Raw genomic sequence first — 25,386 nt, 5'->3', positions numbered from 1 at the left:
ATGTCGGCCTCGCCGGAGCGGCCGCAGCACGGCGGGCCGCAGCCCTACGAGACGGAGCGCTGCGAGAAGGAGTCCCGCGAGACGGAGCGCTGCGGACCGGAGGCCTGCGTGGTGGAGACGTGCGAGCCAGCGCCGGCGGTGGGCCTGAACCTGAGCACGCGGCCGCGTGCGTCGTTCATGATTGGCGACATCCTGGCGCGGCGGCCGGCGCTGGCCGAGCCGGCTCTGCTGGCCCGGCTGGCCGAGGAGCGCGCCTCGTCACCCGACTCGGCCGCCAGCGCCCGCGGCAGTCCGCCGCTCAGCGCCTGCGGCGATAAGCCAGGTCAGTGGCCCTGCCGGCCGAGCAGACCGCGGCCACTCAGCTCTGACGCCTCCGGTCCCGCTCCTGTGTCCCGGCACCCCTCTGCATGCGTATGTGTGTGTGTATCTGTGTGTATGTGTGTGTCTGTGTCGTGCTGTGGGGTCAGCGTTCTTATGCTGGGCAGAGACGGCTGCCGGCGGAGCTGGACCTAGTCACTGTGCATCATCTTGGCTTACCCCAACCCGTCCGGTGGACGCCTACAGTCTTGCACAAGTGCCCGCCAGGCCCAGGCAGAGTAAAAGCAGCACTTTGGAGCTGCTGTGGTGGCCTCTTAACTCGCGATTTGATGCTCATTCTGGCATTAACCAGGCCCTAATTATCAGCTCAGATAAAACACTCAGCTGGCATGGCTCAGCCCTGCCCAAAACTGCCAGAGTACGACCACTTACTGCTCTGCGCGAGTGTCAATTTCTGTTATTTATCAGTTGCGGGCGGTCGTTGACCCTGAGTTCAAGCCGTTCAAGCCCAAAAGGATAGCAGGGTACCGGTGGCCAGACTCCGGCCTTGTTAGCCACCTGAACCGCGAATGACCTTGCTGACGTCCAGTGACCTGCCCGCGGCGGCTGGGCGTCCGGCTGCTAGGCTGAGTGGCTGCGCGTGCTGCTTGCAAATGTGCCGTCCTCACAAGCTGACTATACAAACGACTGGTACGCTGGCAGCATGAGAGATGCTGCGGGATACCCCCTGATCGGCAGCTTAAGGTAGGCAACACGAAATAAAGTCCGCTATTTTTGATAAAATAGCAACTGTATGCGGGGTTATGCGTACGGAGCTCGCACTGGACCGCGGGAGTTTGAAGCATATGCCTATTTGCTGATCGTCTGCTCTGTCGCCATTGGTTACACCCTTCTAGTCGTCCGTTTCTCAGGTAGCCCTTAAGCATGGTGCCGGGTGTCGGTTGTCAGCATGTAGAAGCCGGAATGACTGAATGACTGGTGGCTTAAAGAAGTACATTTCTGGCCTTAGATTCGGTTATGGTCATCGAGACCTCCTGGCTTAGACGTCCGTTGTGCAGCTCTTTACAGAGGTCCATGTATCGTGCCTCATTCTGAGATGCATTACTGATCGATCATCTTGGCATCTTTTCATTGGTGGAGTCTGCTCAGATCCAGACCAATTTCCTTCCTGTATGCACCTCATGTTTTGTAATATTAACTTTTGTGCAGCTTTGTACACTGGTGACGTTAGACCCTGCCTTATGAAGTGAAGTTCATTCATGAATCATGCCAGCTCTACACGGCCGCACAAGCCAGAGGGTCTCGATATATTGAAGGTCGGCTATTTTCCACAGAAAAACTCATGATGCTAAGAATCCAGAAGCTGAATGCTTTTGTTTTCATATGACCTTCTGCTGAGAAATCCCTCCTTAGCGTCCTGAAACGGCACAATATATAACAACCCTATTAACCAAAACAACTTGAACTTTTTGGATGGTTGCGTTCACTGGCGATATTTGACAGCGTTATGCATTCATTGTTTTTTCTTGCGCAGCTTGCCCGGTGCGCAGATGCTCTGATTACCAAGCAATGAAAGGAATGATTTAGGGATGATGATTTAGCGCAGGGCGCTTCACCAGCTCGGTTATACAGCACCCACGATCACTAAACTAAGAGGTGTGAAGCAAATTGGTTTAAGTGCACAGTTAGTTACGTTATCGTGCCAGGAAAAGCACACAGCAATTAACTGCGATGGGATGCACGCCCTGTACCTTCCACCGTCCACACCTGTCACTGTGCAGCCGCCTTCCATGCCTGCTGTGTGAGCGTGGACTTGATTTACTATGCGATCATGATTATTTGCGATGACGTTTCCTTTGGGTGCGATCTTGATTCATACTTAACATGTTACCGGGAACAGAAAAGGCGTGCCAGCATTTCGATTGGATTTCCATGGCGAGTGTATTGAACGAGTGATGATAAATATGGAACATATAGAACTTTTGGTAGTTTCGATTTTCGGCTCCCCAGACATTATTGGGGAGCGGTGTGCCAGAGATGTCCAGAGAACTTGCTCGTCCTTGACGGGGATGAGTCTCTTGGAAGGGATTCGCTTTTCCCCTAAAATTTCATTTTCTATCGTTCTTTTTCGTCGAAGAGAAACATAGCTTGAAACTGCACCAAATGCACGTTGTTCTATCGTGTTACTAGCGCATAATGCATTGTACTGCAGTTTCAGCATCCTTGCTGCAAGTTATGTACCAAAAATTGATTCTGTGTGGCGTTAATGGCTGACTGTCGTATGCAGTCACTAGCTATTATTTCAGCTGTGGATTTGCCCTCCGATGACAAAGGCCGCGATTGCATAACCATTACGATGAGCAAGCCTGGCCGGCAGCAAGTGTTTTAAATATGCGTCACCGTTCTCTACGTTGTTTGTTGAAGCCCGTGCAGAAACATCCACCCTTCAAAGCTACCGGCACCTTTGTTTCTACCCAAGATTAACAAGCGGCGGGAAGACGTTCTTGCAGCGGCAAGTGTCACTGATGGCTACTAAAAACACACATTGATAGCCTGGTCTGGTGGCTCGCTATAGCATTACCCTTTGCCATTGGGAACACACGTTTGTGTGCGCGTCAAACAAAGCTGTTTGTTGCCACCGCGTCTGTGTGTACTGGTCCGGCTCAATCAACAATCTAATTATGTCACAAAAAGTAATCTCGCCTAAAGCAAAGATAACCTTAAAAATATATCCTAACACCCATGTCATTGGATATTCTAAGAGAACAAGCGATTGCTTGGGACCTTTTAGTGACCCTTTAGGGCACCACATGTGTCTTCAGTTTGCATTACTTCCATGGCAGCAGGGCCAGCATATCATACCGTTTAAGGCAATGCCAACTTACCATGAGGTTTCGACGAAGTAAGTATACATGTATCGCATATTGCAGATGTTAGATAGCATCGTTTTACGGGTAACCGTTGTGCGTTAAACTATCTTCATGGAGCTGTTATCAGCGCTGAGAATGAGGCTTCGTGCAGGCCGTTCGCAGCCATCTTTTCAAGCTGACCAGAAATCGCGGGCCATGTCAAGAGCTCTTTGGGGCTTGGAATGGCTGGACCATCCTTCGACGCTTATTTCTTCCGAAAAAATGTGACTTTGTAAGCGGAGCCTTACAACATAGATTTGAGGTGGTCAGAGTTAAAGTTCCCGAAAGCGTGAGAGGTTTGCCTTTGTTGGTGTTTTTGGACAAGTATTTGGCGATTTAGGTCAAACGCTGCAGAGGCCGAGACAATCGTGGGGGGGGGGGGGGGGCAAGGCCCTTTGCTATAACTCCACTGTAATGGGAGAACACTACACGTAACTAGGGCACAACCATTTGTACCGATTTATGAGCTCGTTTTGACAGGTACAGGTGACACAGAAGGATTACACTCGAGAGAGTCGACTCTGCGCTGCCTGCAGTGAATGCGAGGTGGAAAGGCGGCGGCCTGTAGTGATGCAAATTTACTGATCACATGACGTATTCAACCTGAAATGGTTTTTGAGGTCAGACCCTTTGAGGTCAGAAAACATCCGCTGTCTCAACTGATATTACACCAGCTCAGATCACAGCCAGCGTGATTTGTTATTCGAATTGGTAAACATGCAGTTCACATATCTATGCATGCCAATCGCCGCGATTTCTGATTTGACATTACCTGAACTGAGCAACAACGAGGAGGATAAAAACGGTAAGAGCAAATGCATGTCGTAGGTGGACACAGTTTGCATAAGCCATTGGTATCATGTTGCAAGCCTGTAAATAAGTCTGAAATATTCATATGTTCGGAACAAATACCGTGGCACTTGCTTTGCCTCCGACTTGGCTGGACTGTACGATAATGTATCCCAGGTAATTGAAAGTAAACCATTTCCTAAAAGGGCCTAGAACTCATGATCATTCGTGCCGTATGCAAATACCGGATCAGCGACACACTATCTTGGCAGCCCTTACCTGCATGGCCCTGACATGGGAACACAAACTGCCTTTGACAGTCGAAGGTACTCCAAAATTCCTTGAACAGTTGACCGTCCACTGTATCTGGTTTGTTATTTCATGCTTGCTTTAGGCTGGTACGGTAATACCCTCAAACAGATAAACTGCCAGCTTGATAACTTTATTCAGTTTCCTGTTACCTAAAAATGTATTATTGCTTAACATCCCGTCATGTAAATTCAGAGTTTAAAGAAACAGAGCGTAGTTTTTCCACGTGAAGCAGCAGCTTAATTAGCAACCAAGCGGTAAGGAACTCGATGTTAATAAGAGCTGTCCCGGCTAGTGAGAGTTCGAAGTGAGGTACACATTTTGATGGCTATCATGCAAACCCCCTGCAGCGTCTTTTGATGCTACCACAGCTAGCCTTTTGATGGTTTCCACACAAACCCTCCGGAACAAATCCGCGAGACTAGGATTTGTAGTGTGCGACGTTACAAAAGATGCCTGGGCAATCAGTGCATCAGAAAATCAAATAATCTTGTCTCATAAACCGCAGCGAACACGCCGCGTCACACGCCGCCGACGATCTAACACTTTGTACAGCTGCTATGACGTCATCATCGGGGACAGAGAGCCGAAGTCGGATGACTATTGCAGAATGGTACTACCAGCGGCTGTGTCAAATCGTCCTGCCTACGCGAGCGGAAAGACATCGGTGTTGCTTGCAAATGGACCTCGTTCTTAAAGTACGGGAGAAGTGAAATTAACATGCTGGAAATTCTCTGCCAAACACGCAGGCACTCGCAGCTAGCACAATGAGACTCCGACAAGAACGGGAAATCGCACCTACACCCGGTTTTTGTGATGTGCACCGCCTGGTGTAGTTACATGTGGTGGCCATCAATGACCCAGCCGTCTCAACGTCGTACCACCACTCACGCTTCTCAAAGGTGCGCAAGAATTTGACCGGGAAGCGCCACTATCGTTTGTCAGTGACTTGTTCCCACATACAAAACGCTGGGGCATAAGCCGGGAGAGACAGACGCATAAAAGTTAAACAGCTCGAATTAAAAAATATGAGGTTTGAAGCAGTGTCTCCAAGCATACTTTAATGTAGTCAACACGGGGCAAGAATATCAGCTGAGTTGAACGGTGTTTGAACAGGCTTTAGTCTGCGTACACGTTGTGTTTCTTGATCAAGATACACTTGGTTCTTGACATATGGATGAATCAATGGCAGGTCCGATAGGTCGGTGACATCAAAACTGATCAGAATAAATCGCAATGCACTCCAAGAAAAAAGTTTGTTTTCGGATTTGACCCATAACCTTCCCAAAATTGGGGGAGGGAGCCGACCCGAACAAGAAACTAAGCTACTGGAAGTAATTTAATGTGTACTATGTCGTATGTGTATAATATCTGTTTTGGCTGCTTTGCCATAAAGAGAAGAAAACAAATTGTATAACAGCGCGTCTCCATCGCATTATTAAATCTAGAACCAGCTGCAATGCACGTGGATACACGTACACGTAAGAAAGCGAAGCAATGCGCCCCAGGACGTGTCATAGGTGGATAATCTCGACTGGTCCTCGGCTCGTACACTGTCGACGAGGCAGATTGGTTGTCGGATTTGTTCGTGTGTTCGGCTTCGGCTGACAGCCTCCGTCACGCGTGACATTGGCCGCGGGGTGCCGGCGCCGACGCGAATCCCGCAGCGCGGCCAGGCGGTCCGCGGCGGCGGCGGCGGCCGGCCGCAAATCGGTTCAGCGCGGCACCGGCGCCGCTGCCGGAGCGCACCAAGTGTTTACCGTATTGTGGGCCGCACATGTGGCTCATCTGCTCGCAATAAAGACAGACAGCCAGCCGATGTGGAAACGCTTGTGTGCCACTCGGCCCGACAATGAGCAGGCCACTTACGCGGCGCGGCGGCCGAACACCTGTGCCGATGGGTGCCGGTCGGCCGCGCTGCGCCCAGCCCTCCCGCGCCCGTCCACGTCGCGCGCGACGCCTGAGTCACAGTCGCACCGCCGTGCGGCCGCCGTCGCGCTACCGCCAGCGCACGCCGACACCCCACACAAAGACGCGTGGGAATCACAGTCAGCGCCACTCACCATTCCCGTCGGCCAGCGTCAGCATTTCAACAACCGGCTGTGCGCTCTGTTGCCTTATGAACCCGTTGTAAGGTGGCAGCATTAACTGGTAATTGTTGCTAAAAGCGTCGCGTGATTCGTTTGTGGGACGTCTAAGGCAGGTTATAAAATGTTCAATGGCAAAGTACGGCGGCCACTTTAGTGTTCAGCGTAGGCAGCACCATCATGCCCGCGTTGGTTCCCGGCATCGTACTGTTCAGAGGAGTCACCGGGCATGCTCCAAAGTTGTTAACGCTTCCCTGCGTCGCCTGTTGATGCGTCGTGTATCGCTGCCTAATTCGCCTTCTGTCGCCCTCTCATACGCCTTCTGTCGCCGCCTGATACGCCTTCTGTCGCCGCCTGATGCGCCGTGTGTCGCCACACGATGCGCCGTGCGTCGCTGCCTGTCGCGCCGTGTGTCGCTGTCTGATTCGCCGTGTGCTACTGATTATCACGCCGTGTGTCATGACTTGATGCGCCGTGTGTCGCCGCCTGATGCACCGTGCGTCGCCGCCTGATGAGCCTTCTGTTGGTGCCTGATGCGCCTTCTGTCGATGCCTGATGCGCCGTGTCTCATCTGATGCGGCGTGTGTCGCCACCTGATGTGTCGTGCGTTGCTGCCTGATGCCCCGTGTGTCGCCGCCTGATGCCCCGTGTGTCGCCGCCTGATGCGCTGTGTGTCCCCCGCCTGATACGTCTCCTGTCGTCGCCTAATGCGCCGTGCGTCGCCGCCTGATGCGCGGCGCGCCCGCGCCGGTCGCCAGCTCGGCGGGAGCCGTTTAGGCGCAGAAAGTGATGCGGTAATTGTGAGAACGTCCCGGCCGCTGATCGGGGCGATATCCGGCGACCACGCTGTGAATGTATCATTAGGCCACTCTAACCCCATATGCCGCCGCGTCGACGCCGGCACCGAAGAAAGTGGAGCGCATTTTCTAATTAGGCCCGCCGTTGGCGCGCTGCTGCGAGGGCGCGCGGTGATTCGCGCGCGAAACGGTCGCGGGGCGGCGGGCGGCGGGCCGACGGCGGGCCAAGCGTGAGGTCGGCCGCGGGCTAACGACGCGCGCAGCTGAGCAGCGCCGGGGAAGGAAGAGGCCCACAATGAGGACTGTAAGCCAGGTGTCACTGTCAGCGTGCGCCATTCGCAGTATCGTTGAGCACCAGCCCAGCGCAACATACGCTGGAGATTGACAGTTCGAGTGTTGACCGCACGCGAATAGTGCTAGGCTAGTTAATGATATGCGTAGCGACATGGTAAGACTCTCGCTCAAAAGTTGCCGTTAGATCGCAGGTACCGTTTCGTGCTTGTTTACTTGACGAACTAGTGGCAGGGACCACTCATTTCGTCCAGTTTAACTTTTCATGAACGTCAGGCAAGCGTGGTGAACGGATAGGCAGCGGGTGACACAGCGTGTTGTATCAAAACACAGTCGCAAATCTCTTCAACTTATGAGCTACACCGTAGTAAACGTTGTTTACAACGGTGAAGTACTTTTGTGGAGTGTTTTGCACTCATTAATGGTTTCCGCAAACGAAACTGATGTCACTTAGTTACAAGCATGAGAAAAGTGTACGTTATTAGTGCACGATGATCTCTTGGTGGCTTTTCTTAGGGGGCTACATGTATGCACAAAAATGAAGTGGTCAAAGTCACATAGCTAAATGTCCCATGCTCCATTATGTAGTGTGACAGATATTTGCAAGATTTCTTGGTGACATGCTGCATCAAACAGCTGAGATTTGGAAAGCTTGCTAAAGTGGTTTTTGCACATTGTTTTCATTCATTTGTTTCAATTTTCGGAACACCAGGGGTATTGTTTCATATTGTTAGGCGACATTAGCACTCCCAACTCTAATACAAAAGTGGGAATAGGCTTAGCCATTTTCCCTGAATTATTTTGAAATATTGTGCCCCTGAGTAACACCTTGCTGAACCTAGAAAAACAAGGCTGACAAAGTCCCTGGTACGGTTCAAGCTCTTACTGCTTGCATTGGCATCACTGCTGACCACAAAGAGGTTTTTGCTGGATCCCAGTTTACTTGTGAGCTGAATCTTGGTTCCTGCTGGATCTCTTTATGTCCCAGGCCAGATTGTGGCTCTTGCTGGATGTCTTGCCGTAACATGAGATTGAATCCTGGTTCTTGCTGGATCTTTTGACTTGATATGAGGCTGGATCCTGATTCCTGCTGGATCACTCGGCTTGATACTAGACTCGTTCCCGGGTTCTTCCTAATTCTGAAATATAGACGCAATTTTCTCCAAAATATCAGTGCGCCGCCCAGCCCGCCCCGCCCAGCTAGTGACCCAGCCCGCAAAAACTCGCTTCGGTGCTGATTCGCCATTAAGCCGCAAGTACTAAGTTATTACAATATGCATTTTATCATCTCACCTTAATGCCGCTACACTAAAGTGTGCATAAAATGATATTTAAGTGCCATCTAATGCGCAGTATAATTTGACGAACACCAGTGGTATTGCTCAGAGAGCAGTAATCCAAGTACCTACACAATGGGATTTAGAATGTATCAATATAAATCTTCAACACTGTAATGGAAGTTTTCAACTAAAAATGAGAGACAGAGTGTGAAAATTAAATTTGCCCTTAAAAAAGGTCCGAAAGATTTCACACCTTCTACATCATCTCAATAGACCACCGTCTATTTCTGCAAAAATTGCATGCGTCAACGGATAGCTTTGCACTGACAGAGTAAAAAATGCGGGATATTTCAAGTCATGGGGCGTCTTAGTTTATTACAATGCACATAAGCTTAATCATTATTCGACTGCGTCACAATCGCTATGTCATATTTCTTATTGAAGAACCAGAGCCAGTTTCCAATATGGTGTCTGCTGTCGTTAAGTGGATACATCATGTAACAGCACCACGTACAACCTCATGGTAGCTTTGAAACGATCCACATTCCTCTCTTACCAACCACCATCCGCATTCCGTCCCACCACCATCGCCGCGACGCTGTGATATGACGTGAAAGCAAGGGAAGCAATGTTTTGTCCAAGAATATTTTTCCCTCCAGTGACAACATTGACATTTATCAATCCCATCAATAGCTCTGGTATATTGTTGCATGCTTCAGGAAAACGTGTATGAAAGCAAACGAACGCTGTAAGAAAAATTTCAAGACCTTTTTCTAGAGTTAACACAGCTTGCAGTATGCAACTTTAAATTTTTAACGAATGCTGTATTGACGTCATATGTCGAGGTGAATTTGTTCACACAGATCCACATGCAGATAAAAGTATCGGAATAATGAACAAATCAGACAGAACAAAAGCCATTGTTAAAAATAGGTTGCAGAATAGCAACAATCGCAGTAAGGAAACCCGTAATGTGTTAGTGCCCTGTAGCCGTGGTCGCAAATTGCATATATTTCCAGGCATAAATAAGCAAACTCAATGCCACCACTTCTTTTCAGTTTCGACAACTGTTGCGCTTTAAGTACACCAGCAACTGCTGGCTGTGCTGACAAGCGGGTGAAGCTAAGGAAATGGAAGGCTTACAGCTTCCCATACATTTAATTAATCATGGATATTGGTTATGATTTGTGAGGAATGGTTTTGTGTAAACCGAATAAGGTTAAGTGCACCTCACTTTCACAATAGCAGCCAAGTGCAGCGCATAGCCGTATTTATCTGAAGGACCCGCCTAACTGCTGCTCAATGCAATCACGCTATGGTTGAGAAAATTTGGGTTGATTTTCTTGATTTTTCTGCGAGACGTTTTCTTCAAGCCGCTTGTGCAGCCTGGTTTAGTGGTGCGTAATGTCTGTCATGGGTTTTCTGTCACTAGTTGTTTCATGATTGTGTGTTTGTTGGTACACTCTGATTTGGGGATTATTTTTCATTTATAAATTCAGCATGTCAGGAATAGTAAAAATACCTTATCTATCCGTTTATATTTTTTACCCGCAAAAATTCGCCAAGTCTGGTCCATAACCCAGCCAAAGGCCCGCGGGTTCTTGCGGGTCAGAAATTGGCGGGTTGGCGGGATGAAAGGCTGCGTCTCTATTCCCGAACCAGGAACCAGGAGGCGGTTTCCGGCAAAAAATATTGGGAACCAGACACATGCTTAGTATGGACTGGTTCATGCTGCGTCCCACTGGAACAAATAGCGCAGTGGACCGTGCATTATTGAAAGCAGACACTGTTCAGAAAGACTCCTACCGGGGCCAGCTAGCATTGCATGCCCGACCCACTGTCTTTAACGTTTGTTTTGTCGGCTGATTTGCACTAGTCACAGTTGCAAGTCACTGTTTTTAAATCAATTGAACAGCCTGCTCGGAGCAGTTTTCCAGATCGACGGCTTAGAATGGGGGAAAAATTGCACTTTGCAACACCTGATTTCCACTTTCATTCGCTACAAAACAGCCGTGAAATTTGCATACGCCAACTGTCATCTCGACTCACTGGTGCGCGACGCTGTGCTGTGAATAATGCACCATAATGCTTGTGGACAGTGGCGCAGGTAGGGGGGGGGGGGGGGGGCACAGAGGGCATGTTCTCCTATCCGTTAGGTTTCGTTACCGATTAGTAAGGGCCCGAAGGACCCAAAAGCCGACCAGAGAACGCATTCACGGGTCCGGCTTGCAGGACCGGAAACTCCAATGCCAGGCAGAGGGCCCTTTGCGCCAAGGGCCCCTTGTTCCGGGGCGCCTGAATAGATAAGGGACTATGTTTCGGTCAGACACCACCATCATGACACAGTCCGCTCTGTTTCGGTATGGGCCTTAGGGCCCATTTTCAAAGAAGGGACAAAGCCGAGACTAGCCATTTATATTGGTCGGGACCCCTTCGTCTGTTAGAGCCCAAAACGTCCAATCGGAAGCACTGTGTTGATAATTGGTCCCCAGTCGGGGGTCTGCAGGGTTGAGTCCTTAAATGGCAGTGAACGGACCCTTTGCGCCGATCGAGGACCCCCTGAGTCTATAAGGGCCTTTATGTCGCCCCGCCCGTAGAACCATGGCCTCAGATGTAAGGCAAAGGGCCTCTTGCATCGTTTGAGGGCCCTGGGACATTTCGGGTCTCCACAGTATGGTGACACTAAGCAGTCGGTTCCGTGTCACTCTAAGCCGTAGGGTCAATTTCCCAAGCACGTGTAAGGCCGTGCCCGCGATTTGCATTGTCATGGCCATTGAAACAATGAGGGTGCCGGCTAGGGGCCCACATTGCCTAACAGGGGCTCCTGCGTCAGGAAGCGGCCTCGAGTCGGCCAGGAACCGTGCTTGAGGGGGCCCGAAAGGGAGTCCGAAGGATCTCTCGATACAAAAGATCGGGGGCTTATTGGAAGGCTGAAGGGTCGAAGGGCTTGCTGTGGGTCATAGTGAGGACCCACGCCAGTGGTTTCGTGATCTCAAATGGCATTTGGAGGGCCTTTTGCGCCATTTGGGGACCCCTGAGGCAGTGCGTTTCTCTATTCCGGAAAGAGATCACCAACATAGAACAGTCAGCTCCGGGTCGGTCTGAGTTTTGGAGGTTTATTTTCGAAGCAAAGACAAGGTCGGATCCGCAATTTGCATTGAACGGAGCGCCTACAACAATGTGGGGCCTCTGTGTTGGTCAGGGGCCCAAAGTTCTCAGTAAGGTGCCCTGTGTCAACAAGAGGCCTCGGGTCGGTCAGGGAAACATTTACTGAACGGGGAGGGGGATTGAACCCTGAATGCCAGAGGGCCTCTAGCGTTGTTCGGGGCTCTCTGAAAATTAAAGGAATCACGATAACTTATCATTCGAGTTGACATTCAGACCATGAAAGAGCCCTGTGTCATTCAGTGTCTCCAGTACCGAACGGTGGACCCTCCAGCCCAATTCCAGCCGTGGGTCCGTTAAGCCGAACTCTATCCGTGTGCCCGGTTTTGGATCAACCGTACGGCGACCAGGGATCTTTTGCGTCATTGAGGGTTCCTGCATCGATCACGGACCAATTGCGCGGGTCAGCAGGCGTCCTGCGTCAGAGAGGGGGCTAATGTGATGTGATGTGTAGCTCCAAGGGCGTCCAGATCGACAAGGAGATCTCGCCCCGCGTCGCCAGAATGGCGGCCTGAAGGTACCCAGCGCTGGCACGAAGTAACTCTTTAGCCCTTCATCGGAAGCGATAATGTGTCCCCTAGTGTTATGCTCAGTAGGACCCCTTGCCTCCGGGAACGATGCTTTACCTTCCCCGGGAGTGATAATGTGTCCTCTAGTGTTCTGCTCAATAGGGTACCTTGCCGCCGGGAAAAGTAAAGGGTCTCATTAATGTTGAATAGATTGAGTCGAAATGAGTTCAAAAATGAACAAAGCTGACCCGTATTCACTTGCAAACGTTCAGTGTTTTTTCACAATGTACTAGTGAAACAAATTGCATACAATTTTTTAGCCTGCGTGCTCTCAATCTCAGGAGTGATCAGCACTGTAGCCACAGGAGCGTAGTGTCACAAAATGAGTTGGGGGGGGGGGGGGGGCTGAACAGGGAAAAATGATCCAACCTACCCCAAAATCAGCTAACAAACAGGTCTTTCTGCAAATTTGGCCCGCAATCCTTCCCAAAGTTGGGGGAGGGGGCTGAAGTCCAGGTTGGGGGATTCAGCCCCCACAACGGAATAGGAAACTACACCCATGCTCCGTAAAACCGAACAGAGTAGCACAGCAACAAGGATCCTATCTTTACTTTTTCAGCTCCACCACCACATTTCAGCATTATTTCGCAGTGCTGTAAACGTTAATCTGCTCTTACTAACAATCCTAAAGCGACACAGGTGAAATGTACGTCCACAATGCCTTCTCAAATGTTCGAAATGATGTCCTAAAGCATTCAGAGGCACTCCTTTCAAATGCGTCTCCATTTCCGTCCGCCCGTTCACCGCCCTTTGTTGTCAGCTGCTAGTCCAACGCCGCGTGGCCGGTGGAGGCTGCAACGCTGTGTTTGTTAGTTTTTGCTGTTAAGAGTTGCAAGTGTGTTTGTTAAAACTGCGTTACATAATTTTTCTCGGTAAGCGATGCTGGCTTAATGTTGAAAATTTCAACACAATCATTAGTTGGCAATGTCAACACCATTTTTGACCCATTTCTATATTCGATCTACATTAACCAGGTTATCAATATCTTCGCAGTAGCCTCTTCAGAATTCTGGGAAAGCTTCTTAGCTCCATCCAAATTTCCATGATGCCATTTAACGCCTGTTTTTTTCAATCTATTCACTTCAAAATGCAAATACTTCTAGTTTCTGTTCCAGTGTAAGAAGGTAAAAGTCATAACAAATAAAAGAAAACCGTACCCCGCGTTCACAAATGGGTCATATCCGGTGATTTTTAGGGGGGCTTTCACTATGAGGGGCCATTTGTCATTTGTCAGCCCTGTGCCCCCCCCCCCCCCCTCTTTGCCAAGGCTTTAGCTCCGCCGCTACTTGTCAGTGCACCAGGTCTTCTCTAGTGTTGAAGCAAAAACTGTGCATGGGTATATGTTTCGGCAGCGAACGGCAGCAACAAAAAAAAAAAACAATAAGGAGAACGTGGATGGGGAGGTAACACCGCAACTTTTTGGCACCTGAAAATGTTGTGTACAGGCTTAACCCCCCCTCCCCCCCCCTAGTCAGACGTCATTCAGCTCAGCCATGTTTTGCCACTCTAACCCGTGTTTGGTCCAGCCATTACGGCAACGGCGACAGTCTGCCACCCACCCGCTCCAATGTGACACTCCGTTTGGGGCTCTGAGGGGAACACGGTCGCCGTGCTTTACGCCGCGGCAGTTCTGGACTTGGAGACCGTCCCACACCCGCCGCGCTCCGCTCCAGACCGTTCCAAACTCGCTGCGTTCCGTTCCAGACTCTGAGGAGGACACGGCCTCAGTGGCGGCCGACTCCCAGTCAGGCTCGGCCAGCAAGAAGTCGAGGAAGGCACGCACTGCCTTCACCGATCACCAGCTGCAGACACTGGAGAAGAGCTTCGAGCGGCAAAAGTACCTGAGCGTGCAGGACCGGATGGAGCTGGCGGCCAAGCTGAACCTCACCGACACCCAGGTCAAGACCTGGTACCAGAACAGGAGGTGAGTAGGGAGGCATCAGGACATATAACCAATACCGAAGTCAAGATCTTGCACCAGAGGAGTCTATGAGTGACTGTGGCCACAACCAGATCATAAACCAGACGCAAGCTGGTGGCGTCACAGTCGCAGGCCGACCAGCTTAGGCTCCTTGCACTGCGGGGGAGGGACAAGGGAAGCTGATTGCCGACTCTTTGACAAGCGGCCATTTTCTGAGCTGAGCTATTGTTCACCTGGGTTTGTGTGTGGGTTGACAAGACTGACACTATCTAACAGGGGAAAGAGGGGAAAAGGGAAAGAAAAGCAGGCAGGAAGTAAGAAAGACTGGACGGGCGCACGGACGGACGGACGGACGAAAGGCAGGAAGGTTAGAATGGCAGAAGGATATTTGACCCACATTTACTTAAAATGTATTTGCTGAGTTTATGGCACAGCCCATTTACAAATTGTGTTACATAACCCAGTTATAATATCATTCCAAAGCGCCTCGCAATGTTTCCGCTTCGAGGAAAAGAAACACAAGGCCAAGGATGGACGATATATATATATATATATATATATATATATATATATATATATATATATATATATGTGTGTGTGTGTGTGTGTGTGTGTGTGTGTGTGTGTGTGTGTGTGTGTGTGTGTGTGTGTGTGTTGGTTAATTAGGAGCACCAGGCAGAGTGCAATTGATTTTTGGTAATTTGTTCAGTCAACTCGGTCGAGTCAAGTCAAGCCATGGACTGAGAGCATGGTCTACATTTTTACCCTTTGTTCGACTCGCATGCGTCTCGTCGCAACCTTAAGCTTGAGATGTCTGCACGGTCTAAGCAAATGTCTGGGCTACAATGCACGAGCATCTCAAAAGTGTCAAACCCATAGCTGCACAAGCATCCAATCGGAAATTGGGCGTCGCTTTCTCTGAAACTGGTCTCGAGCAGGAGACGCTGTGCTCTGAGCCAGGAGACGCTGTGCTCTGAGCCAGGAGACGCTGTGCTCTGAGCCAGGGGAGGCTGTGCTCTGAGCCAGGAGACGCTGTGCTCTGAGCCAGGAGATGCTGTGCTCTGAGCCAGGAGACGCTGTGCTCTGAGCCAGGAGACGCTGTGCTCTGAGCCAGGAGAGGCTGTGCTCTGAGCCAGGAGACGCTGGGCTCTGAGCCAGGAGAGGCTGTGCTCTGAGCCAGGAGACGCTGTGCTCTGAGCCAGGAGACGCTGTGCTCTGAGCCAGGAGACGCTGTGCTCTGAGCCAGGAGAGGCTGGGCCGTGAAACCTGCACGGGCGTGCAGTCTTGACATTGTCGCAAAAGCACACCCATAATGGCTGGGTGGTGTCGTTCAGATTAGCCTCAAACCTGAAATCATTTCATTGTTTTCGTCAGCTGAAATTGCGGACCACTGATGAAGCCATTCTATGTGATGTTGAAGGATCCAGAGGTCGTGTGGATCTGACACGTTGTCCCGGATTTCATGGATCTGTATAGTGTCTGTGCAGGGTATAGTTGTTTACTGGCATCACGTTGGAATGACTGAGCACGGTTTTGAATGCTATCTCAAGCACCATCCACCACACACCTTTTGGACCCTGTTGCCGTACCTGCGGACTAAGGCACGTGCGGACTAAAGCATGCCTTCCCCGGACAAGGCGTACATTACGCCATTAGTCCTGAGCAGCTGCCTGGCGGGGCGTGGGCCAGCGGACAGCGGGTCTGCCGTCAGCATCTAACGAGCCTTCTTCAGCCTGGTGGACTCCTCATATGATGCGTCCTAGCCCGTCCCCCCCCCCCTTTGCGACGGCTTTATCTCTGCCTTCGTACAATAGCGATTTAAATTCACTATCTGCGCAGTGTAACGTGTCCATCTGGTCAGATAGGTTGTTGGCGGCATAGTTTTCAGGCGCATTGTGCTTATGGTCTCGTTTGTAAAGTAAGACGCTTGCCGCGATAGCGAAGATCACGGCTCGCTACACCGTGGCAGTGACAACAGTGAACTGTATCCAATGCTGCTTATTACGCCCCGCGCCCTAGCGATAGAGGCAACAGTGAAAACACAGTAGGAGTTGGAGTTGTACGATGGTTGGTGTTGTACGATGGTGCCACCAGTTAGACACCGTATTTGACATGGTGCGAGCTAGGTGATGAGAGATAGGTGTTGCATCGTCAACATGCTAAATATGCTTAAATCCGACATCATCGGCCATGGCGCCTCTCAGGAGAGCCTAGATGGCGAAGAGGCTCATGGACCTATCGTCCATACGTTCGTCGCGCGCAGCTTTGCCTCGATGTCGACCGTCGACGGCCCAGGCCATTTTGGCCAACAAGGGTGATAATCGCTGTTCATTTACTTTCGCATCGATTGCATCTGAATGAGTCAGATGCTCTCCATGTTGTGCATGGATGCTACTCTCAGTGGAGAGGGCCAGTCGTGTCTGTGATTTCCATGACCTTAGCTTCTCCGTTCAGGCCCCAGAGATCGGGATCCAGGACCGGTTCTTAAAAAGGCTGCCATGACCTAGCATGCTGGCAAGGTGATCTATAAATGGTGCAGAGGTGCATACATGCGCCAACTCCGTGCAGTTGCTTTCAAGCCTTATTTGCTTCGGTTGTAGCGATCCGATGGTCAGACCCAGAAGGCATCAAAACAGGTGGATCGGCGGTGTGGTCCGCTGGAGCACGTGGAATGTATTCTGCCCGCAATCTCAATCAATGGTGCTGCTCTCGTCTTACAGCAACCTCGGGTTGTGACCGTGGCCTGATCAGACCCGTGGCGAGCCGGTCTTTTCCAATTCGCCAACTGTATGCCCCGTACATTGATGGACCACGAAACAAAAGCTTGGTGCTACTGCAGTGCTACAAGGAAACCACACCTAGTTAAACAGCTCACATATAAATGTATTTAACATTCCACAGTATATCTTCGTATCTTGTTAACCGCTGCAGGTAGGTTCGCACTATGGTGATTTCAGCACTTGTTTTGGTGCACCGCTCGGTCCTGGATGTGGGGCTCTGACGAGTGTCCCGGCGCGGTGTTACGTCCGTGGCGCCCGTTCTGGTGCGGCGCTGAGTCCCGGTCGTGTTCCCGTACTGGTGGTTGACTAGGTACGGTGTTGAGTCCCGGTCGTGTTCCCGTACTGGTGGTTGACTAGGTACGGTGTTGAGTCCCGGTCGTGTCCCCGTACTGGTGGTTGACTAGGTACGGTGTTGAGTCCCGGTCGGGTTCCCGTGCCGGTGGTTGACTGGACACGGCGTTGAGTCCCGGTCGTGTTCCCGTACTGGTGGTTGACTGGGCGCGGTGTCCGGCCGCGCGTTGTCCCCGCCCGGCCCGCCTGTCGCCGTCTCGGTCGTGGACCAGCCCCGGCTCGCAGCCAGCGCTAATCAACTGGAACATAACTGACGCGATCAGCCCGCAACTGGCGATATCGCTGCGTTTGTCATGGGAGAAACCGACCGCGCGGCCGGCCCGACGAAAATGGACTCTCATGCCGCCTGATCGATGGCCGGCTACGTAACGCAGTAATTAAATGATAATTGCCGCTGCGCCAGACGCGGCGCGACGCTCCGTTTGGCAACTGGTCCGGCTGAGATTCACACCGGGCCGGGCTGAGGCTCGCGACCCTCGCTGGCGGCGCCGCGCTGGGAACGCGGCGATCACATGCGAAGGCCGCGCTGTGGCAGTCTGCGCCGACTGAGCTATGGGGGAGCAGGGACGGAGCTGTGGTCATTGGCCACCGCTGTAGCAGTCTGCGCCGACTGAGCTATGGAGACGCGGGGATAGAGCTGTGGTCATTGGCCACTGCTGTAGCAGTCTGCACCGACTAAGCAGAGGCGCGGGGACGGGGCTGTGGTTATTGGCCGATGCTGTGGCAGTCTGCGCCGATCGAGCTATGGAGCCGCGGGGCTGGACTCGGGTCATTGGCTACACTAGAACGCAATGACGCGTTTCCTGAAACCACTGATACATGTTGGCGCGTAAGGGCTGCGCTAGCCTTGAGTTCGGCACTCGCCACTGAAATATGGCAATAGCTGGTGCGATGACGGTTCGGGTGTCCCGCAATACTCGGAGTTGGACAGAAGCCGCTGGGCCACAGTGAGCGGCTGAAACAGCCGTGGTCCTGACCTGAGCGGCTGGACTAGCCATGATTCGCGGTTATTTGGCGATGCATGCAACTGAAATGGCCGTTTATGACACAGTTTGTCACGCAATATTTAGTGGGAGATACCGAGCCACACTCGGCGGAGGTTCTCGAACCACCAACCCTGTCATTATCACACAAATCGTCCGCCACTTAACTGCAGAGCCACTCTCAGGCTGGCTGTTCATGGCCAGCACTGTGCGCCGGCTTCACTGGCGCTGGTGCTGGCGCTGGTCGGGACCAGATCAGCGGATCGGTGGCCTCCGGTCGGGCCTGAGCGTGCATCAGCCGCAGCCCGCGCCCGTCACCCACCAACACCCACAACATGACGTGCCGCGGCGCGGCGCGGCGTTGCATGCCGCCGTAATTGCATTTTGATTCGAACGGAAAGCCGCGGCCGCTCCGGCGGAATGGAAATCACTCGGGCCCGATTCAGTTTCGGACAACAATGCGCCCATTATCCGGTGATGCTGTGCTGCCTGAAACGTGGGCGTGCTCGGTGACGGCCCGAAGGCTGCCGTCGCCCTCTGTGACGTCACTCAATTGTCAGTCAGCTGACTAATGATGGCAGGCGGGACGAGCGGGGCCCGCCCGCGCCCCCGCTCGCCCCGCGTGAAAACTTAATCGATTCGGCGGAATAAATCCCGCCCGATTGTCTGTGCCCGGCTGCAAGATGACGGGGCATTTCCGCTGAATGCAGCTGCAACTGTTTTGTTGTCGCGCCGGGCCGGTGGACGCGATCGATGCCGAGCGCGCTCGAGTCGGTCTCGAGTCGGCTCAGCTGGCGCCGCGGACGTCTCGGCGCGTCTCCCACGGAGACCAGGCTCAGGCCCGGCCAGCGCCAGCGGCTAAATTGCCCACTTGCTTTAGGCAGAGGCGCGCACGGCCCGCGCTGAAAACACCAAAAGCTGCAAATCATTTTGACGGCGTGATGAATAATACGGGATCAGTTTGATTAATGTCGCGGCGTTAACGCCGGCCACAATGGCGCTGGGTGTAAATCGTCGACGGCGGCCGAATCGCACCCATCGCCAGCTTTTATGCCCGGTGTACATGAATACGCACTATACGGGTTCGTAACTGTATTCAGATGGCCGTGATAGTCCGGAAAAAAAACGCCCGTCCGGCACCACTAGCGTGCTGACTCGCGGGAAGGGGTAGGGGAGGGAGGCGGCGACGGACCACCCAACATGGGCCAAATTGTCCTAGAAACGGGTAGTGTTTGCGCAATGGAGAGCCCTAGCGGGGATGTTGATATGAAGAATAAACATGGGTGCTGTGGTGATGAGAATTCCTGGGCTAGACAGGCGTGATGGACATTTATAAGGACATTTTGAAATGTCATACGCATTCATCGTTACTGGCATATTGGTTTCGTTGTCAATTTGCCTTGATGATCTCATGATGTGACCTTCCATCTGCGATTTTGTCCAGATGGTTTGCTCAGAGTAAAAGATTGTTTCGGGTGCAAAGGTCGTGTTCAGCAACCAAACACATCAAGGTGACAAAATCAAATCAGACATTAGTCTGGGGACCATATAGCCTTGACCAGTAGCTCACTTTGCCGCGTACTCAGGCTTCAAAAACCTGTCGACGCGTGGCAAGCATGGCGGCCTTCACTTCTTGGCACGTGGGTAGACGTCATTGATACCAAGCATGCAGTGATTCACTCGTATTTGAAATAATCATCGTCACATTTTCATCACATTCTTTTCCAGCAAGCAAATAACTGTTCCGAAAAACACTTTCTCCAACACTGTTAGTAAAACATTCCATGATGCTGGTTCCTCACCACTCGTCAGAATGCAGTAGTGCTAGCATATGTGAAGTACAACGGGTAACCTCCACTTCACCCTGCCTTCGTGTACAAGACATCTGCTATGCTGGCCTTTACCAAAAAACGTCGCGATCATTTCCAAGCACTCCATTATTTGCCAAATGGCGCCACGTCTTCTGCATTGCTCTGTCATCTGAAGTTTTTTTGTTTTGGTGACGTGAATAAAAACAGCACAAATTATCCAATGCTACAGCATTTAGGGGCCTAGATCACGACCGAGTGACCGCAAAAAAGCTGTTTTCACCTTTTAAGTTTGTGACTGGAGCGCATATAGGTGCACATGGTTCCTCATTTCGAGAAGATGCTGGTGATTACTGACTGCCATCGCTTCGTACCACATATTGGCATGCTATGAAGAGACTCTACCGGGTAAAAGGTAGGAAGTGGTTTGAATACAATTTTACGTCCTGAAGTGGTGCGCTTGCTGCAAGGAACCCCGAAAAAAATAACGATTCCCTGAATAGCGAGCCACTCAGGTTAGTAATAAGCGTGCCGAGGACATTATATATATATATATATATATATATATATATATATATATATATATATATGAGCGCAATCGTCCGGGAAAGGACCTCACGGAAGTTCTACAGTGGACAAAGGTCGCCTTACTTGTAGAGGCCAAAAAAAAAAAAACGGATAGCGGTGCTCCTGCGATCGTGGGGACTCCTGAGCTTCCCGAAAGAAAGCGATTGTCAGAGGTCATGATATTGTCTAATGATAATGAGCCAAGTGTGTGGTAAACACCGCGAACCACTGCCGGAGGCTAGGGTGGAGCAATGTTTGTCTCTTCGCCTCCTGCATGTATAGACAAGAACTGGTTGGGAATAGGTCTTCTCGGTCAGCTCTTCATAAGAAGGCAGTCATAAAGGGGCTGAAACGCAGCACGTGCTTTTATGTGGATAGAAAACACGATCCCAGTGGCGACGGTAGTAGTCCAGGCGGGCATAGATGTAAGAGGCGTGTAGCATGCACACGTAACTGCCACGAAAACGAAGGTCATATTGTGTTTGTGGTTAGATTGATAGTAGATAACTACAATAAGCATAAGAACGGATAGTTTCCTATCCATTTGCCGTATTTGTGATTTGGAGAATTTTCCGGGGGCGGGAGCCTCTTTCAATAAGACCCAACTTGTAGGGATCCATGACCCGTAAAAGCACTTAACACTCGCAAAGCGGAGATTTTTGCACTTGCCATTAGAACGGGAGGGTTTCTGAAGCCTCTCCACAAAGACCCTGAAAGCTAAGCAAGCTAGAGCCACACGGAAAACGGCACTGGAAGGCTCAAGTCTGATGTAGTTTGACCTGTCAAAGCGGTCAAACTCGCACCACGCAGACCCGCCATTTTAACCTACGAACTAAGTATGATAAGCCAGTGCAAAAGATGGGGTGAATAGCTCTTGGAAAACTCCATCAAACAGGCACTAATGGACCTCGACATTTGACCTGTCATGTCATGTCAGGTCAAAGGTGAGGACTATTTTTGCATTATCCCGTGCGGCTATATCAAGAATGTGCAAGCCACATCAAGGGGGGGAACATGCTTAGAAAAGTCTTCCCAAGCCTAGAATAAGTGGCATTATGTTATAAATCGTATAATCCTCAGATGCTCAAATCTGGTCACAGCGGTCCAAGTTTGATGTGGCTTGACTCGGGGCGGTCTGACCTTGCAAAGGTCACCAGAACGATAGTAATGCACTTCAGGGTGATAAAGTCTGGAAAAGCGACCAAAAAGCAGTCTAGTACTGCTCTTTCAAATGCTACTTTACCAAAAATAAACTATATCTGCCGCTTTTGAACAAAACATCACTGACATGACCATGAGGAAGAGGTTTTAGATCTTGAGTCGTGGAGACCAAAGACGTCAAATTTTTCCTAGAAGTGTACAAACATTAACTCAAATGCCAAAAATTTCACCGCGTGCTAAAAGGCACTTGGAAGCTATTTTTGGAAAACCTTAAGGGTCTTTGATGCACTTTCCCTAGTATGGTGAACGTTTAAGCTATATTCATGCTATACATCTAGAATAAACTGCGCTCAAATGCTAGTTGATTATGCTTGAAGGGGAGACGTATAGTTCTCCAGCTAGCTTTCACCTACTGCAAAGACATGCTTGGAATTCTGCGCCGACATGTTTTCTCCGAATGCTTTTCATAACACTCGCTTGTGCAGTTCAGTGTGTTCCCCTCCGGTGTGTGACGCGCGCTCGAGCACCAATTGAGTGATGTTCTGACCCAGCGCTGCGCGTCGACGGCGTCTGAGCCGTCGTGCGCCGGCTGGAGACGCCGTCTGTAACGCGCCGGCCGGGGTTCCGTCGCTGGAGGTGCCGTCGCCGGGGGTGCCGTCGCCGGGGTTCTGTCGCCGGAGGTGTCGTCGCCGGGGGTGCCGTCGCCGGGGTTCTGTCGCCGGGGTTGCCGTCGCCGGGGGTTCCGTCGCCGGAGGTGCCGTCGCCGGGGTTGCCGTCGCCGGGGTTGCCGTCGCCGGGGTTGCCGTCGCCGGGGTTGCCGTCGCCGGGGTTCCGTCGCCGGAGGTGCCGTCGCCGGAGGTGCCGTCGTCGGAGGTGCCGTCGCCGAAGGTGCCGTCGCCGGAGGTGCCGTCGCCGGGGGTGCCGTCGCCGGGGTTGCCGTCGCCGGGGGTGCCGTCGCCGGAGGTGCCGTCGCGGGGGGTGCCGTCGCCGGAGGTGCCGTCGCCGGGGTTGCCGTCGCCGGGGGTGCCGTCGCCGGAGGTGCCGTCGCCGGGGGTGCCGTCGCCGGAGGTGCCGTCGCCGGAGGTGCCGTCGCCGGGGGTTCCGTCGCCGGAGGTGCCGTCGCCGGGGGTGCCGTCGCCGGGGGTTCCGTCGCCGGAGGTGCCGTCGCCGGAGGTGCCGTCGCCGGGGTTGCCGTCGCCGGGGGTGCCGTCGCCGGAGGTGCCGTCGCCGGGGTTGCCGTCGCCGGGGGTGCCGTCGCCGGAGGTGCCGTCGCCGGGGGTGCCGTCGCCGGAGGTGCCGTCGCCCGCCGTCTGGCCGTAACGCACCGCTGCGGGTGTTGCAGGACCAAGTGGAAGCGGCAGACGGCCGTCGGTCTGGAGCTGCTGAGCGAGGCCGGCAACTACGCGGCCGTGCAGCGGCTGTACGGCACGCCCTACTGGCCGTACGCGTCTGCCTCCAGTGAGTGCTCGACGCCGGCGCATAGCCGCGCTCCCCCGAGCCGGCGGCCGCCTCTCCGGCTGTCCGGCGTAGATCCCGAGGAACCGCCCGCCCCGCCCGGCCTCGCACGATGCTGCACCGCAGCTCACATCTCAGTGCGCTACCCATGTACTGGCCACGATGTCAAGCATTGTATCTGCTGCTCAGCGATGGGGGCGTTGCCAACGCAGGCGACGAGCCCCTAAACGCCTTTGTTCAAGCTGTCCGTGAGATCATGAGCTGACCTACAGTCAGTGACAAAGCAAATTACATCCTTGCGAATATATTGGCCCGAGTGCACCCGTAAGGATCACATCAAACCTATCTCTGAAGCACAGTCGTTGCTCCTTCACAGCAGCGAGAGTAAGTGTACAGCGTCCCCTCCGCCATCATACTTCTCCTCCGCACTGCATTCTGCTCCTGCGAGATCGCACCGACGCATGTATAAGCACCTCGCCACCCTCCGCGCGCGCTCCAGCACTCGGCGCGACGGCGCTTATCTCTGTTGTCCGACGTCCCACGGTTTTCTGGTGCAGACGCGGAGCCAGGCAGGCTGGAGAACGCGGCGGAGCCTCCAGCTACCCCTCACGATGCCTGGGTGCACGCCTGTTCACCATTCTGCGGTGGTCCCAATTTAGCCGCTCCAGCATTCAGCACGATTTGACACCACCTGCAGATGGACCGCCCGGCCACTTATGCATGCTCGCTGTCCCATGTAGCTGTTATGTCGATGCAATCGGATGATTTATGGCCATCTGACGCCGGGGACCGTCGCAGGGTGCGCCTGAGGCGCCGTCTCTGACACCCTCTGACACCGGCGTCACTCTGTGCGCAGATCTGGACTTCTACTATCGGCAGGCGGCGGCGGCGCTGGCGCAGCGCTCCGCGGCCGTGCCGCGCCTGCTGCTGCCGCCGGCGGCCGGCGCCGCGCCCGCGCTCGCCTCCTTCGGCGGCCTCCACTCGGCCGCGCACTACCTGACCGCCCTCTCCGGCAACAGCAAGCCGGGCGCCGAGCCCACGTGATCGCGCCGCCTCGGGTCGCCGGTGGGTCGTCAGGTCAGCCGGGGTCAGCCGGAGGTCGGCCGGGGTGGCAGCCGGCGTGACCCGATGACCTCGGGGTGGCGCGTGCACACCCCGTCCCGGGCGGCTAGAGACGGTCTCGACGGCTGTCTGGTTGCCCGTCGGTGATGCTGTCGGAGCTGAGAGACCTGCCGAAGGGCGGCTCCCGGCCCTGATTCCGCCAGAGGGGCCGTGGCCGACCCTGGGCCGTGTACCGGCGCCGGGCCGGCCAGCCGCGGCGTCAACGCTGTGATCGTGCCGCCGCGTGCTGTCGTGATTACGCAGCGCTTCGCGGGGTCGAGCGCCGGACCGTCACGACCCGGTGCGCCGGCGGTTTGACCCGGCTCGCTCCTGTGTCACGCAGGCACGCCGCCGCCGGAGGGGAACGCTGGCGGCCGAGGACCGCGTGCGTGCCGCGGAACATTGGTTGTTCGAGTGATGACGTGGGGCGAACGCAGTCTGCGTCAGTAAACCTGGTGATGACACGCCAGTTGTCAACTGGTGAAATGTTGGTTCCGTTTAATGTGTTGTGCTCTCGCGTCGAACAGTATTATACGCCCTTAGTTAATATGGGTGGGCTCCTATCGTAGCAATTATTTCTGCTGCATTGGAGTAAAGCATAATTGTTACGGAGCACGCTGATTTTTGTCACTTCCTTTTTCAGTGCGATTTTTGTGCGTTTGGCTAGTATTTGGTCTGCATTGTTTTGTCCTCCGGTTGTTTATTACTGAACGTCAATCGATGGACGTTAATCGATGATCAATAA

General features: G+C 52.8%; 1 protein-coding gene across 1 annotated transcript; it reads left to right on the top strand.

Moving 5' to 3' along the window:
* On the top strand, window positions 1-25,059 carry LOC119100344 (homeobox protein B-H2). Its single transcript, XM_037223446.1, has 6 exons — window positions 1-166; window positions 233-322; window positions 14,219-14,438; window positions 23,428-23,543; window positions 24,397-24,434; window positions 24,985-25,059. Exons 1-6 carry the CDS (start codon window positions 1-3, stop codon window positions 25,057-25,059), a joined length of 705 nt encoding a protein of 234 aa, XP_037079341.1.
* The last annotated feature ends 327 nt before the right edge of the window (window positions 25,060-25,386 follow it).

This window comes from Pollicipes pollicipes, unplaced genomic scaffold (assembly GCF_011947565.3).
Source record: "Pollicipes pollicipes isolate AB1234 unplaced genomic scaffold, Ppol_2.1 Scaffold_4881;HRSCAF=5763_pilon_pilon_pilon, whole genome shotgun sequence".
NCBI classification, from domain to species: Eukaryota; Metazoa; Arthropoda; class Thecostraca; order Pollicipedomorpha; family Pollicipedidae; genus Pollicipes; species Pollicipes pollicipes.
Note: the sequence above shows the minus strand (reverse complement) of the source record. Positions and strands in the feature narration are given on the sequence as shown.